At 46.5% G+C, this 16,317-nt stretch overlaps 1 protein-coding gene across 1 annotated transcript in view; it reads right to left on the minus strand.

Moving 5' to 3' along the window:
* The window catches only part of LOC134019336 (cadherin-22-like), a 50,404-nt gene that overhangs the window by 16,084 nt on the left and 18,003 nt on the right, over positions 1-16,317 (minus strand). Inside the window, 5 exon segments of the mRNA XM_062460157.1 lie at positions 3,700-3,821; positions 9,450-9,586; positions 10,844-11,100; positions 11,226-11,413; positions 13,509-13,676. Coding sequence (XP_062316141.1) covers positions 3,700-3,821; positions 9,450-9,586; positions 10,844-11,100; positions 11,226-11,413; positions 13,509-13,676 — 872 coding nt within the window.

Consider the following 16,317-nt stretch of genomic DNA (forward strand, 5'->3'; position numbering starts at 1 on the left):
AGAGAGTTGACAGGCCTTCCTACCCGGGGCCATTCCCCAGCATTCGCCTTTCCACCCAGCCTTTTCCTGCACACACGGCCCTGTATGATATCTGTCCCTCTGCATTCAGTCACACAAATACCAAAGGGTGGATGGGAGAGGAGGGGGCAAGAGCCGCTTCACGTGTCAATCGGTTATGGGAGGGCGAGAAGGACATTGCCAGATGGGCACAGAGACATGGAATCAGAGGACATCGGGGTTGAGGGTTGAGGGAAATGTCCCAGACAGTACAAAATGTCAGCAGGCTGGGCTATAGTTTGTACAGAGCCTTTTAGTTACCTTTCCCAAATGCCCAAGCTTTGGCATGAAGTGTTTGTCTGAGAGAGCACTTACAGTGACGGCTTTTACGCTAGGAGCCCAAGTCGGCCCGGAAAGTAAACCGATAACAAACTCGTTGGAACTGTTTCCTTTAGCCCCGTGGGTTAAACAGAACGGTACACGCTAAAGCCATAACTCATGTGGAAGCTGCAGCCAGGCAGCTGCAGTGTCTCTGTTGGACCAGTCCCTGTGTACTCGCCTTAAGATCGCGGCTGAAACAGACAGTAAATAATGAAAGGCTCTTGCCACGTTGTGTCACACCCCTGGCGTGAACCGTAAACCCCCCCGAGCTAAAGCAGCTTAGCCCGTGTCACCCAAGTCTTTTATTTACTTCCAGGGGCCACTTTTTTCTGCCTGTCTTTAAACAAACAAAACTGTGCCATGTAGCCGAGCCTCAAATTGGATCAGACTGAATGCAGTTAAAGGATTAGGCTAATCTGATTTCCGCCGCAGCTCCACCAAACCTGAGCCACGGAGCTAACCTGGCGAGGAGGCCTGTGTGATAGCACAGCAGACAGGGCTAATGAAAAGCTCCTCATTAGCTTGGTAAACTGTGGGCTGAGCTGACAGACGCTAGGATGACAGGGAACCTCGGACCCATGTGTGGTTTGTGTGTTTTTGTTTGTTTGTGTGTGTGTGTGTGAGAGTTTATATGTGTGTGTCTTAACACCTGCGAGGTGTGTATGCTAATCTGTCTTTGTGTCAATCTCTCCTCCAACCTATAGCTACAGGTTGAAATGCAGATGTTCTAAACATTTGACCAGATTCTAGAAATTACCCAAAAAACAAACACCAAAACCTGTGGACTGACATGACGGGGCTGGACCGTACCCTACACAACCAATGTTTGCCTTGTACAGCAGGTGTAAGAAAAATGGAGGTAATTATGCCCAGTTTCGAAAGGCGCTCCCTCGCCCAAGTCATCAAATTGATTAATAGGGTTCTAGGGAATGGAAAGCAAAATGGAAGCACACACTGCATGCACACAGTATACATGCAGACTCCTAGCACTCCTGCACTCTGGCTGAGAACAAAATACCAGCATTATTATCAAATACAATATTCCTGGAAAGTGAGAGCGTTACCTCTGGCAGGCTCGAGCTAACACAACGCTGGGTGATATCATGACCCTCCACCGCTGTAGAGCACCTTGGGAGGATTAAGATACAGCAGAGATACATGTTTATTTATGCTTATTTAGTTCATGAAACCATTACCAGGTCACACTCTGCCCTTTGGGCTGGATTCCCCAGAGGTATATTATCTCTCATGTTTGCAAATACTCTATGTTAGCATCTGGTGTAGTACAGTACTGTAGATGCTATGCAACTAGAGATTTCTGGAAACATGAAACCTCCTCAAATATCCTTGTTCTTTGTTTAAGCTCAACGCACTGTATCTTTTTTTAGTGTGAGAATTCTATACCGCATAACAATCTTGTACAGTACCGTCCTTATAATGAGTTAATTGAGACATTGATTCAATGGTCTCTAAGGGATTGAGCACAAAATGAATTTGATCGAGGGGGTGGAGGTTGGTGGGCGGGGGGCTCTATAAGGAAGCCCCATCCATCCCAATACACAAAAGCATGGTTCAGACACAAAAACAAAGAAGGATTCAGGCCAAGCCTGGATCAATCCGATGTTCACATTAGATACCATATTCCTTGCAGTTTCTAAGGTGCTATGATTGCTGAAACCAACCGCACACTCGATTTAACATAAAACATAGAGTCCTTTCTTTCCAACATGTCCATCCCGGGCGATTGAGAGGCAGGCAACAACTCTTAGAAACCCTCTGATGCAAACAGGCACATTTTTCTACTATCTGACCAGTCGGACTTAGAGAGGAGAGAGAGAGAGAGAGAGAGAGAGAGAGAGAGAGAGAGAGAGAGAGAGAGAGAGAGAGAGAGAGAGAGAGAGAGAGAGAGAGAGAGACAGACAGACAGACAGACAGACAGAGAGAGAGATAGAGTGAGCGCCTTTTGCACCTGTGTCTGAGGAGTGCGTCGACGCCGGGCCCCCGTTCATAATTGCGTACAGCGCCTCCCGCTAATGAAAGCGCTACGGAGCTCCAAGCAGTGGGAGTCAGTCACGATGCGTGCTGTAAGACTGATAGGCCCTGCACACGATTATGTGTTGAAGGTTAATGCGGCCTTGCAGACGGGGGGAAGGAGAGATGGGAGAGAGATCAGACCAGACAATGTTCTTCGGAGACGTGATGGCACAGAGGGCCATAAGCAGTAAAGAGAGTGCGGATCAAGAGGAGAGGCCTAAGCCTCATTACACATGTAAATTTAGCTTCCAGCGTGGAGCCCTCACTTGAAAGTCCTGTTCTTTAATTATTCCTTTGCTCTGCACATAGTAATTGGCTCCCACTGAGCTAGGGGCCTGTTGACTGTGAGAGGAAAATAAAACACCCTAATGGCCCTGTCCATTTTTAATGATAGTCAAGATGTGACTCTGGATAAGAAGAGAAACTGTAGGATCTAACTGATGTCTTCATTCTTAAGTTCCCTGATGTTTAAATGCTGACAGATTATGTTCCATTTTTTTTCTTCCTTACAACCATTCTTGCAAAGTCCACGACCTTTGGATTATGTAGTCTTAATACCTCTCGATACGGACTGTTGAGTATTACGGCATTATAAGGTTGACATAAGCACCACTGGCTTACATGAACAAGAGATGAAAGACACTGAAAGACTGGCTGAAGCTCTGCAATCCCCTCGGAAAAGCACTGGCACGCAACCTTCTTTGGCAACAAATGTGTTATGTTTGTTATAATAATAATAATTGTTACAAAAACAGATTGCAGACAGAAAACCTTTATCATAAGTTTGTGTTTCATTTTGTACTTCATATTTACTAATAACTTTTCATCTAAATTCTGCATCAAAAAAACACATAAATACCCATTTTGGCACTAGGATTCCTTTGGCAAATAGTACTCGTGTCCTAAACAGAGTTTATAAATTGCTTTTGGAACAAAGTGTCAGATAGATCATGCTGTCCAATTGAAAAAGATCCAAAGCAGAAACAAGCCGATAATGAAACCATTCTGACAAGGATGGAAGGCGATTGGCTCGGCACTAAAAACACAACAACCCAAACTGATTGTTCCACCTCAATTCTGCCAGGCTCTCTCAGGAGAGAAGCCCCTCAAAGATCATCTACCACAAGCCAGAGGGAAGAAAACCCGCATTTAGATTCTTGGACATGTTTCCATCAGCTTCAGGCAAACAGCTGACCACCTCTGGAACCATCCTCTCAGACAGGAAGCGCCATACTCCTGATTAAAGACCATGATCCCACCCCATCGCTCTGCGGTCAGCGCTCTCACCTGTCCAGGCTTGGCGTCCTCACATATCGAGGTCTCGTAGGGCGTGGCCAATTCGGGAGGGTTGTCGTTCACGTCCAGGATACGGATGCTCACTGCCGAGTGAGACACCTGGGCCTTGTTATCTAGTGAGGAGACCACACACAGAACAGTATACAGGGTTATCTAGTGAGGAGACAACACACAGAACAGTATACAGGGTTATCTAGTGAGGAGACCACACACAGAACAGTATACAGGGTTATCTAGTGAGGAGACCACACACAGAACAGTATACAGGGTTATCTAGTGAGGAGACCACACACAGAACAGCATACAGGGTTATCTAGTGAGGAGACCACACAGAACAGCATACAGGGTTATCTAGTGAGGAGACCACACAGAACAGCATACAGGGTTATCTAGTGAGGAGACCACACACAGAACAGCATACAGGGTTTAGACTGGACCTGGGATAGAATAAGAGTATGTTACCCAGTGCTGATCAGGACTGACCCAGTTATTAAGAAGTTAGATCCGGTGGTACTGTAGAGTACTTTCTGTGGTCTCTAATTACAAATGTGGTATAGACAATGTTCGTACTATAGACACAGCATGCTCAAAATTCAATGGAAAATCAACACGGCACAGACTCATTTCCGAGACTCATTTCACAGCACAGCTGTGCGCTGAAAGAGAATTATGAAAAGCCCAATTGTATGACATGCAACATTTCCACAATGACGCCTTCAGTTGGTTTGTACGAGCAATGACAGCCTTATCCGTATTGTAATTTGTGCTAAAATAACCTCCAATAAAAAAACAAAAACGGAACAGTTCTTGAAACAAGTGAGGGATGCCCTAATGAGACAAATCAAATAATTGTTTTCCTAGCACGTCCTCACTCTATACACACCAGGACACACGCCAGCACTGTCATGGACAGGACACAACAGGAGATGAATGATGAGGATAGAAACAAATGCATTCAATAATCTCTGCTACATTATTTCTAATCATGTCCCTTGTTAAATAGACGAATGAAAACGTATAATATAGCACCAGACCTTTTCATGTGGAAGCTTTCACAACAAACTAAATGTTATTTTACGAATGAGAGAAAATGGCATAATTTGCACAGAGCCCTACTCCAAATAAACATCACTTCTACTTGAATCAAATTCCTCTTTTTTTTTTATTACTCATGCTGATGTTTCCAGTTTGCCACTCCGCCCTGCGTGGACAGCAAGGCGTGGATCTCCCCCCCAGTTAGAACGAGTCCTCTCAACATCTCCACCAGGTTTAGTCCATCAACACTGAATTCACAGGACACATAGCCGATTACTGTACAATCAGAGGCACCATGGGTACAAAACAACAGTCCACAGCTGTTGCGTCTTCATGTAATTTGGACCATTGTGGACCATTTGCAACTAAGACGACCAGGTGGTGCGCGGTTTAATCTCCCGTCAGTGCGAAGCAGGCCTACAGACGCACAGGCAGACACGCATATGGACTAGCACAAACACAAAGGTATTAGGGCTGACACACAGACAGACTGACAGACAAACAGACTGACAGACTGACTGATTGCTCTTCCAGCCGCACCGCCCATTGCCAACAGCCTCCTCCTTCCTCCCATTTCCAATGCACAGCGGTGTCGGAGCTACTAATGAGAACACTGGGCTTTACTAATAGCATAATCCTCACATCAATGCAGCATTTTAATTGACTGCCTTTTGCCCGGGCAGCATAAATCTAAATGGACAGAGCTACCCAGCACTATCTCTTCTAATGCAGCCCTCCACCACAACCCCAAAGAGCCGAAATAAAAACAGCAATCAGATGGACATTTTACATCTCCATCTTCAGACGAGCAAACAGTCTCAGCAGAGGACGGAAGGCCAGCGTCAACTACCAGTCCTCAGACGAGTCAAGCTGTCCCGAACCTGTCTTCAGATACACAGGCTGAGGATTTTCGACGGATGACTGAAAATGCAGACTCGGCATCCTTAAAACACTTACCGGATGTTACGAATCACATATGACATATCATATTCAGGGAGTCTGTGGTGCTCAAGCACACTAAGGGAACAGCCCTGCTAGGCAATCAAACTGTTATATGGCTATAAGAGCTTCATTCTAGGGGGGGGATACAGCTTGTTTTAAATGTCAGGGCGGTCAACAGGGACATGCGCGTATGAAAGTACTCCATGTCACTGTGGAAGAAATTGGGATATCCTGTGTGCTTACATTATTCACTAATCAATAGAACCAGCCATTGGATACTAGTTAGTATGTTCTCATGTGAGCTTGCTATTAATAAGAGTAGATTGTGTCTATGTGTCAGGGTTAATAGAGGTTCGGGGGCAGGACAAAGTACTGGGTAAACGTTCCTTGTCATGATTACAAGGAGAGCTCCAATTATGATCTATCTAGTCTGAGAGTGGTCATGGGTTGGGAGCTCTTTCTCTGAGACTGTTGAGAATGTCATAACTGCCTGACTGCCACTATCTATATTTACATTATTGTGCTCTATAAAAGATGGTCCTCCGGCCTTCAAAGCTGAGAGAGAAATGATTGAGACCTAAAAGCCTGGTGTTGTGTTGTCATTTACAGTCAGAGGTCTGGTTTTCTCTCCCAATCTGCAAATTGATAATACTTATTAAAATCCAGAACTCAACTGACCTTGAAGAGACTGACTCAACACGTTCTTCATCAGTCACTCTCACTGTGTCTCCAATCAAAACCTCAAGGTCCCTGCAAAGCAGAGTCAGTGGCCATCGTCCATAACTCAATAGTTCTGCATCATCATTGTCCATAACTCGATATTCCTGCATCATTTAACAACCGATACTGGATGCCATAACCGTTTACACGACCATTACGGAGAACAAACCATGCAGTCTGCTTACTCTTCCCATCCGTGGCTTGACGGTAGCAGACAGTACAGTCAGTCCATACTGTAAAATACATAACTGCACATATAACTACAGTCTATAACTATATATAACTACAGCATATAACTATATATGACTATAGTCCTTATAGCCTCCAGTACAGAGAAAGACACTGATTATCAGCAGCATTTCCAACAATCCTACGAATACCATTGACTGCACTGCAAGCGAACACTTTGGCATCTCTCCCAGCCTCCTCTGAGCGCCAGTTGTTGATCGTGAGGACATTTGATAGATTGTCCAAGCGTAGACTGGGGGAGCACAGGTCACAGGTCACAGGGCCGGGCTCCCCATGACGCATCGTCTGTCTTCGCTGCGCTCCGAGACATCCTCCTCACTCCGAATACCATTACCGAATTAATCCGACTCGCTCCTTTTCATCATCCTTGGCCCCCTGCCTGCAAATACAATCACTTCCTCTTTTGGTTTGGTATAATTTGATCCCTCGTATGAGGTGCTTTATCGGTCAACTGTGTATTGTACTCAAACTAATGAGGGCTCTTGGTGTTTTTTTGTTTGTTTGTTTTTTAGTGGTCAAAGTTTCGTCAAGAGGAGAAACTTGAGTCCTTACATATTCTGCAGCTGTTATTTATCTATAATACTTTGCTCCGTTTAGCCATCGCCCACTCGAAGCTTGTCTTCCGGGACGACGTTTTAGAAACAGTAGTTTAGAAGGTTTAGAAGTTTCTTCAATCTGACTGCATTTTAACATGCACTAATCTGGCTGCAGGTCGAATCATAGTACCATCTTTGCTGTCTCCCCGATTTGAAATGGTGTGTTGAATTCTTTGGAGCGAAAAAGAGATTTGTTGACCTCTCTGAAGCCTCTCTCTGAATGGGAAACCACCCATTCAAAAGACTGTCTGGGTCAAGCAGCATGTACTAGACAGTAGTTTGTTTGGAAATGACCTATCAACTCTATTTCAAACTGTGTTCTCTTTAGGAGTGAACTATTTTTGCTTAACAAAACGAGTTTGTCATGCCCCTGAGTTCATACGCTAGATATTGAAGAATGTAATCACAGATGACTTGGCTCTTCCTAAACTGCAAGTTGATTTTACCATTATACAGACATCACTCATCGAGCTAAAACTGGTATGGTATAATGATCAAATAGAATATAAATAATATCAGTTGATGTGCGTTTCAGTACTGTAGATGGTGCTCTCACCGAACGCGTACCTTACCTGGGTATGTACTTAAATGGTGCACTTTCATCAAAAAGCGTGTTGTGGATGAGCGGCTCTACAAATTGAGATTTAAATGAGGAGTTTTCTATGTAAATAGATCATCTCAGGAATGTCTGCAGTCCACCTTTAGGCTAGTTCCACCTCCTCTTGTATTTTTTGCCTGGAGAGCCAGTGTTTCTTTTTTCCATTTATCTGTCTTGAAAAACCGGTTTTGCAATATAATATCCGCACTATCTCAGGTCGGTGAAATGATGTGTCACTCTCACCTCCCAGATAGGAAGTCACAGCGACGGGAATCTGTCAGTACATGCACCAATGACAGGGTAGGTAAATGATCCTCCTGCTACTCGTGACACACCAAAACATACACATACAGAACACATACACATGCACACAAACACATATGTACACACACAGACACACATACACTCACTGGGGAGCAATAAGAAACAATGTAGGTGTTTTTTACACATACAAGTTGACCTCTTTACACTTCACTAATTAAACATGGGGGGGGGGGGGGGGAAATAAACTGTTGGGAAACAGGAAAGCCTGAATGTTTGGCTACTCTCAAGCTCTGCTCTTCGACACAGCCATGAGTAGATGAGGCAGCGGCGTTACGTAAGAAACATTGCGAGAGTTCTGATTAAGTCAACCATTCACTCTCTTTGTCGGTGCTTCTCTCTAACGTGACGGTGGCAAGCAGGAAGGGCTTTATCAGTCACAACGCAGCGCAGTGTTTAAGGCTTGATACTGGAGAAAATGTCTGCTGTCTCACACCCTTAAACGGTCAATTAACATTAAAATGTGCCCATGACATAATGGCATGCAGAAAGCTAGTGAGAGCACAAAAGCAAACAATTTATCTTGAGAATTACAGCTCCAAGCAACCGTTGAATGATTCGCAAGCTCATTTATTCTGACTGTTTGTGTGGAAAGTTTGCTTGGAGAACTACATTGAGTGCAAAATCTGTGGGGTGGGCGCAATTCCAAACAACATAATACCTCAGATTTCTGTAACCTGTCTTGTGTATGCACTGTGGTAAAAGACTGGGACAAAAAACAAGATGCGGAACACAGCACTGCAGTGATGAAACACTGTTGTTTTTCTGCCGTACTTTCATCTTGTGTGGGCAGGTTGATATCACAGCAGATGCAGAACGCAATCTCTCTTGTGCTTTCAATACAATCCCAAAATCACTTCATCTGTTCAAGATTGGAGAAAGGACTGTGTGCCAGCTAGTCTAACTCTCCTCTCCAAACCTAACATGTTCTGGGGCAGTAATAACTCACCGCCTGTCGCTCCACTGTCTGGTTATTAATGTATGTGTTCATTCTCTTTGTCACAACACATGTATGAAGGTAGATTAAGTCATTTTGCTCATATCTTTCTTTCATTACTGTCGAATGATGACAGCTTTTAGCTGATATCAAGATGCAATGTTTTTCTGTCATCCAAAAATAAACAATCCCAGTCAAACATTAGCAACACAGGAGAAGAATATAAGATGTCAAAACTGATACATGCTGATTGTGGATAAAGGGGGAAAAAAGAAATATATTTGAGACTAAGAAGTAAACACGTTTCTTGTCTCACAAGTGTCCTATAGTCAGATCCACGTACCTGCTTCCACTGCGGTCACAGTGATGTTGTGCCAACCAGCCGTCTCTCTGTCAAGAATCTTGCCCAGAGTGATGGCGCCTGATACTGGATCAATGTGGAAGATCTGCTCCTGGTCTGTGCTACGGTCTATAGTGAACCTGTTGGAGAGAGAGAAGGAGAGGAAACATCAATGTACAGTACGCTGGAATCCAATTCGGAGTTATCCACTTGGCTTTTAAAGCACCAGGATCCTCCACGGTCTTGGCAGGTTGAAATCAGGGTACACGTCAATTAGCAGTTCAGCAACAATCGATGGCAGTGGAAATAATTGGATTCTTTTTTTGTATTTCTCAGCAACCTGTAATATGTAAAAACCACTATAGATGCTACTGTACAGTATTACTTGAAAGATTCAAGTACAAAAAACGAACACCATTGATATAGATAATGACTTCCAAATCCCTTGTCAGTATCTACAAAATAGAATTTGTTTTTGAAATCATTACAATGTATCTCAGGAAATATCACTGGTCCACAATTCCAATGTATTACACCTCTTGATAAATAACCAAGCCAAACAAAATAAACCCATATTTCTACAAACAGGAGTCTCTGTCCTCGAGGCAAGCTGGGCTCATCGCTCTGGGCCTCTAGCCCCCTTGGCGTGAAACTAGAAGCCCCTCCTGAGCACGGTGGCAGGGGTGTTTGAGTGAATGCCAGGGCCTTGGGGCTCTATAGGTGCCTGAGATAGCTCTGTCCAATACAGATGATTAAAGTGGTATGGATGGGCATGGCCCCTCGCCAGTGGCCGCCAGACACCCAGTGCCCGCCCTGCCAACTCACAGGCGGCGGCGCTGCCACAGTGTTGTACTTTATTACACCTGGAGCACTTTCAGTTCAGCCTCATGCATTTTTAATAGAGGTAATTTGCACAGCCTGTGTGTGTCGGCGTGTGTGAGGCTCCCGTTTCCCCCTTCGTCTCTCCAGTTGTTCCGTCTATTCCTCGTTCCGTGATCTACGAGGTGGCACTCATGCACTGGGTGAGATTATATCATTTTCTATCATAAACATTCATCGGAAAGGAAACGCAAGAATGCGGGGTTAGTGCCAGCGGTGAGCAAGCACGGTGACCTGGTACTGTAGGGATGTACTGGAGCCACCGGCAAGGGGAAATTGAGGCATTCTCAGTGCTGCTGCTCTGATGCTGCTAGGAAGCGGTCCTGGATGGATTTTGTGTCAACTTCAGTCACAAGATATGCTTAAACTACTGTTTGAAATAGTGAACACAACAAGGGCACACCGAGGTAACATGAACAGTGACAGTCGCCCGCAGTGTCCTCATTTGGGGCGTGTCATTGAAAGCTAAAGCGTGTTCGCATTGAATTTCACCTGCGGCCATAGCAACCACACATTACCTGACAGGTGCATTCTCCATGTCGGGGTCCTTTGCTGTTACGATCCCCACCACGGCCCCCAGCTTGACGTCCTCCTGCACCTCCAAGATGGTGCCCTCGGGGGGTTGGAAAATGGGCGGCTCGTCCGTGTCCGACACGCTGACCCGAACAATGGTCTGGTCCCGGAAGGAGCCCAGGTCCACGAAGCGAGGGTCTACGTGCTTGTTGACGGCCTCCACCACCACGTTGTGAGTCCGTTTGCTCTCAAAGTCCAGGGGCTGGACCACAGAACACAGAGGAGAGGGAGTCAACTCTGGACTAGGAGTCAGATGTCCATGCACGTGCCCGGACAAAAACTCGGAGTTGGTCATCGAGTCTTGATGAGCCTACTGCCGAACCCTACCTTTTTGATGGTGATGACGGCCTCCTGTGTGTCGCCGTCCGTGGTGACCTTGAACAGCTCCCCTCCCTCCTGGTCTTTAATCAGGTAGCTCATGTCCGTGTTCTCCCCCATGTCTGCGTCCGTGGCGATGACCCTGCCCACCGAGGTCCCCACCGCCGCCCCCTCCGACACCGAGAACTGGTACATCTCTGACAGGGCGGCGGTGCAGCAGGAGGAGGAGGTCGGAAGGAGAAGAGAGGATAGAGGAGAACGAGCGAAAGAGAGAGAAGGGGGGGAGAAGGAATCAAAATCAAAGAAGGTGAGAAGTTAGGGAACAGAAAGTCTCAAAGGGTAGGGATGAAGAGGATGGGGAGGATGAGGAGAAGGTAGAGGGGAGTCGGGGAACAGAAGTTCAGTACGAAAAAGGAAAAGTCACGAGACACTGGAAGAAGACAAAGGGGAGAAACCGAGTGGGAGGGGTGTGTGTGTGTGGGGGGGGGTGTGTGTGTGTGGGAGGGGTGTGTGTGTGTGGGGGGGTGTGTGTGTGTGTGGGGGGGGGGGGGGTGTGGGAGGGGTGTGTGTGTGGGAGGGGTGTGTGTGTGTGTGGGGGGGGGGTGTGTGTGTGTGGGAGGGGTGTGTGTGTGGGAGGGGTGTGTGTGTGTGTGGGGGGGGTAGAAACCTGCATTAAAGATTAATTCCTAGTCCATTGTATTGCAGAGTTAAGGCAAATAAATAAAAAAAATAACACACAAGCAGAAGACAGGCAATCTCAGCCAATAGATACCAATTAGCCAAGTCATGCAACCGTTGCAAACCCCCCTCTATGTGATCTTAAACCCTGCTGTCATCCCAGATCACATTCCCATCGAGCAGCGCTCCGTTGGTGCGGGATGGAGCCAGGTATTATGCGTTTATGTTAACTAACTGCTTGTGCTAAAGGTGCTGACACACTGCTGATATCTGCCATGGCTTAGAGGCTACTGTCACAGTGAACAGACGCTCCTCATTTCACTCTGAACATCAATTTCCGCTCTACTTGAGAGCAGGGTCGGGCATCACACATCTAACAAGAGGCGCTGTAAAACACAGACCAAAATATCCCGCCTGAGAAGCTTAAAACGTGCTAGGCGTCCATACCCTCAGAGCTCATTGTTGAGGTGTAGAGCAAGACTCACTCAACATTGGTGTTGTGAACACACAAAATAATTACATCACAGCAATGTGAAGTAAATCACATTGCTTCATTTTCAACAGCTGTAGCAGCTTGGCAAAGCCCTCATCCAGAACAGAGGTAATCCTACAGGCTCCGTCCCTGAATCGGACAGAATGTGATTATCTGAGATGAGAAGGAGATGAAGAGGGGATAGATTCATATATAGAGAAAAGAAGACATACAAGTACAATAAAGTTGGCCCCGATGGAGTTTTCATAAAAAAAATGAAGGAGTGCTGTTTCTTTTACTCAATGGATGAAAAAAGGGTTGAAAGATGAAAGAATTGAGATGGCAGAATCTGTTCAGACGATGAATTTATTCTGTAAGGATATGTACCCAACTGCACTTTAATGTGTGTGATTATATCATATTATAGTTGTTTGTGTTTGGGTATCACACATCTCATCAAACTATATCATTTAAATAAATCAGGCATGAAGGGTGGGGGGGGGGGTGCTCAGAGTGTTTTCTTTGGAAAGAAAAAAAGCACACGATAAAAAAACATCCTTCTGAAAGGTGTGATGCAGAGGAGATTTTTTGTCTTTTTTGTAAATGACAGCCTATTAGTCAGTGTTGATAACGTTACTCAGTCGGATCACACACAGACGTGGGACGCAGACATGTGTGAACAGATCTCCTCAGATCCTTCAGCTTTTCAAGCAGACACTGACTGACTGGCCGACTCACTGGCCGACTGGCCGACTGGCTGCCTGACTGGCTGCCTGACTGTCTGACTGGCTGACTGGCCGACTGGCTGCCTGACTGGCTGACTGGCCGACTGGCTGCCTGACTGGCTGACTGCCTGACTGGCTGACTGGCTGACTGGCTGACTGACCACCTGCCTGGCCGCCTGCCTCGCCGCCTGACTGCCTGGCCGGCCGCCTGACTGGCTGACTGGCTGACTGCCTGGCTTTCTGACTAGCTGGCTGAAAGGCTGGCTGACTGACAGACAGGGCGACAGACTGAACTACAATAATTTCCTCTAAGTGCATGTGCCCACTCATTGTGTCCTGATACTTGTATCAGGCGGCTGCTGGTTGTGAGTGCACGCTGAGCCTCCGTCTCCCTTCCTCAACAGAGGAGTGACTCACTCTGCGGGAAACGTGGTGGGTTGTCATTAACGTCCGTGATCACTATGGTCACCGTGGTCGAGCCGGAGAGGCCGCCCATTTGGCCTGCCATGTCGGTTGCCTTGACGACCAGCTCATATCGGTCCTGCGTCTCTCGGTCCAGATCCGCCACGGCCGTCAGAATAATACCTGATCAGAGAGGGGACAAAGTGAGAGAGAGGGAGCGAGAATGACGGCAGCGGAGAGATAGATGGATAGAATGACAGAGAGAGATTGACAGAGTGAAAGAGAGAGAATGACAGTGTGAGAATGAGAATTACGGCGACAGATAGAGAGAGAAAGAGAGAGGGAAAGAGAGGGGAAAGACAGAAATAGATGAAACAAAATGAAAATAGAGAAACAAAGAGAGCGAGCGAGAGAGAAAGAGGACAAGAAAGGATCAGAGAGGTGGACGGGGAGAGAGAGAGAGAGAGAGAGAGAGAGAGAGAGAGAGAGAGAGAGAGAGGAGAGAGAGAGAGAGAGAGAGAGAGAGAGCGGGAGAGAGAGACGTGCAATGGAAAGGTCACATTAGTGGTTAGCACTTCTGCCTTAGCCCTCTCCAGCTTCCCCCCCCCCCCCCCCCCCCCGTTTGAATATCAACTGCAGTTAAGCACTCCATTATAAAGGCACATTCCAGCAGCACATTCCATTTCACCCCCTGCGCTTGTCTTGATAGAGCAGATTGTGTCATATCCCTGGCGCCGTGCTCATATCATTACGGCTGAGCAGTATTAAAATGAATAATATATAGGGGCAGCCTGTGAGAGGAAGAGGCCTCTGAAAACTGTTGCGGGGAAGGACGCTGTCGTTGAAGACATTCGGAGGAGTGGATTTTGAGAGTGGAAGAAAAACAATCAGAATGACTTCTATTAATCCAGTTGAAGTGGACTTTCGGCCCAGTTCTCATGTGTTAGGGATTGCAGTCACTTCCCTAAAAATACTTGCAGTCTGGTCAGTCATAGTGCACTGGAAGCCTGTGCTGTTCCAATAGAATGCCACATTTTCCAATGCACCTGAAGACTGTTAAGGGGGACTGCTGTCGGCAGCCCATCTGAAGGCCATGTCGTCGGGTCACTGGATCCAAATGAGCGGGCGCTTTGACATTCTGAGAGATCTGTCCATTTGCTTCGACAAATTCCCTTTCATAGCCTTTCTGATTGTGGTCACGTTCCTTTGACAGAAAGATCCATCAGCTGGCGATGACAGGCCGGACACAGCCTCTCTTCTGCACTAATGCTGTTTGGATCACTCTCTTGGATATAACAGCTCGAAGCTTTCAGTCATACGTCTGTCGAAATGGGGGCATATTTTTGTTTACTGCTTCCTCAAAACGCCTCACCATGACATGTCTACGATTGTGGTTGTCCACGGTTTCTCACAACCGGTGTTCTTATCTCATTTCTTTGTCTTTATCGTTCAGAAACACCATGTAAACCTTGGGAATAAAGACCCCGACAACAGCACACACACTCGGAATGGACCAACATCAAGCGCAGCCTCGACCTCCCCAGGAAGGGGAGATGAATCCCAAACAGGGAGCTCCACACGGCTTGGGCTGCTCCTCTCCTTTCTTTGGCCACGCCTCACCCCTCCCTGTCGAACCTCGCACCCGCTACTATTTGAAAAGGACGAAACCAGAGCGAGAGAGAGCGAGTGAGAGCGACAAAGGGAAACAGAGAGAGAGCGAGAGCGACAGCGAGAGAGAGAGAGAGAGGAGAGAGAGAGAGAGAGAGAGAGAGAGAGAGAGAGAGAGAGAGAGAGAGAGAGAGAGAGAGAGAGAGAGAGAGAGAGAGAGAGAGATGAGAGAGAGAGAGAGAGAGAGAGAGAGAGAGACTGTTTGAATGTTTGGTCCTATAGTAGTACAGAGCATGGTGAAGGAGTATAATTCCATTCCCCAGGTGGGGGTTTCCACATCACATTTCATTGTTGCCCCTGCCTGGGATGATGGCATTTCTCCCGGTCCCTTGCTGTACTGTGCTACATACACAACTCATAGATTCCAGTCACATTTCAAACTCCAGCAAGCTCTAGGCCACATTTACTGGTGAGTGTACAAATAAAGCAATGGACAAAAGGAAGATGCCTCTGCTTCATTTTTACAACCACCACTTCATTTTACCTCCACTATCCTTGAGTCAAATTAAAAAAAGAACGTGCCGGAGAATGATTCATTACATGTGAAGTCATTGCAACATCAACGGATGTGTCAGAGCTCTGTTTGGAACGGTTCTCATTGGATGGAAAGCACCTCTCGAGCTGCGTCACATGTCAGGGAGTCAGGTGGCTGAGCCGTTAGGGAATCGGGCTAGTGATCTGAAGGTTGCCAGTTCGATTCCCGGCCGTGCAAAATGACGTTGTGTCCTTGGGCAAGGCACTTCACCCTACTTGCCTCGGGGGAATGTCCCTGTACTTACTGTAAGTCGCTCTGGACAAGAGTGTCTGCTAAATGACTTAATGTAAATGTCTAAATGTAATGTAAATGTCATCTGATGCAGTATAATTGCACAACGTCAATGACTGTCTCATGCAGTAGTACACTGTTGTGAGATGGGCTGTAACCTGGTGATAAAAGTGTTCCTCTTCAACCGAGCTGTGTCGTGTGTGGAGGGTCCCCATTGACAGGACGCATGCATGAGGAGAAGATTACATTGCAGTCCGTCTATCCCTGGAGCACATGGCCAGCGGCTTAGAGGTATAAGCTTCGGGGGAATCAAATGTAAACCAAACATGAGCACAACATTGACGGATTTGATTGAACTGCAATATTTGATTTCCTTTAAATGCTGTCGGA

This window comes from Osmerus eperlanus, chromosome 1 (assembly GCF_963692335.1).
Source record: "Osmerus eperlanus chromosome 1, fOsmEpe2.1, whole genome shotgun sequence".
Lineage (NCBI taxonomy): Eukaryota > Metazoa > Chordata > Actinopteri > Osmeriformes > Osmeridae > Osmerus > Osmerus eperlanus.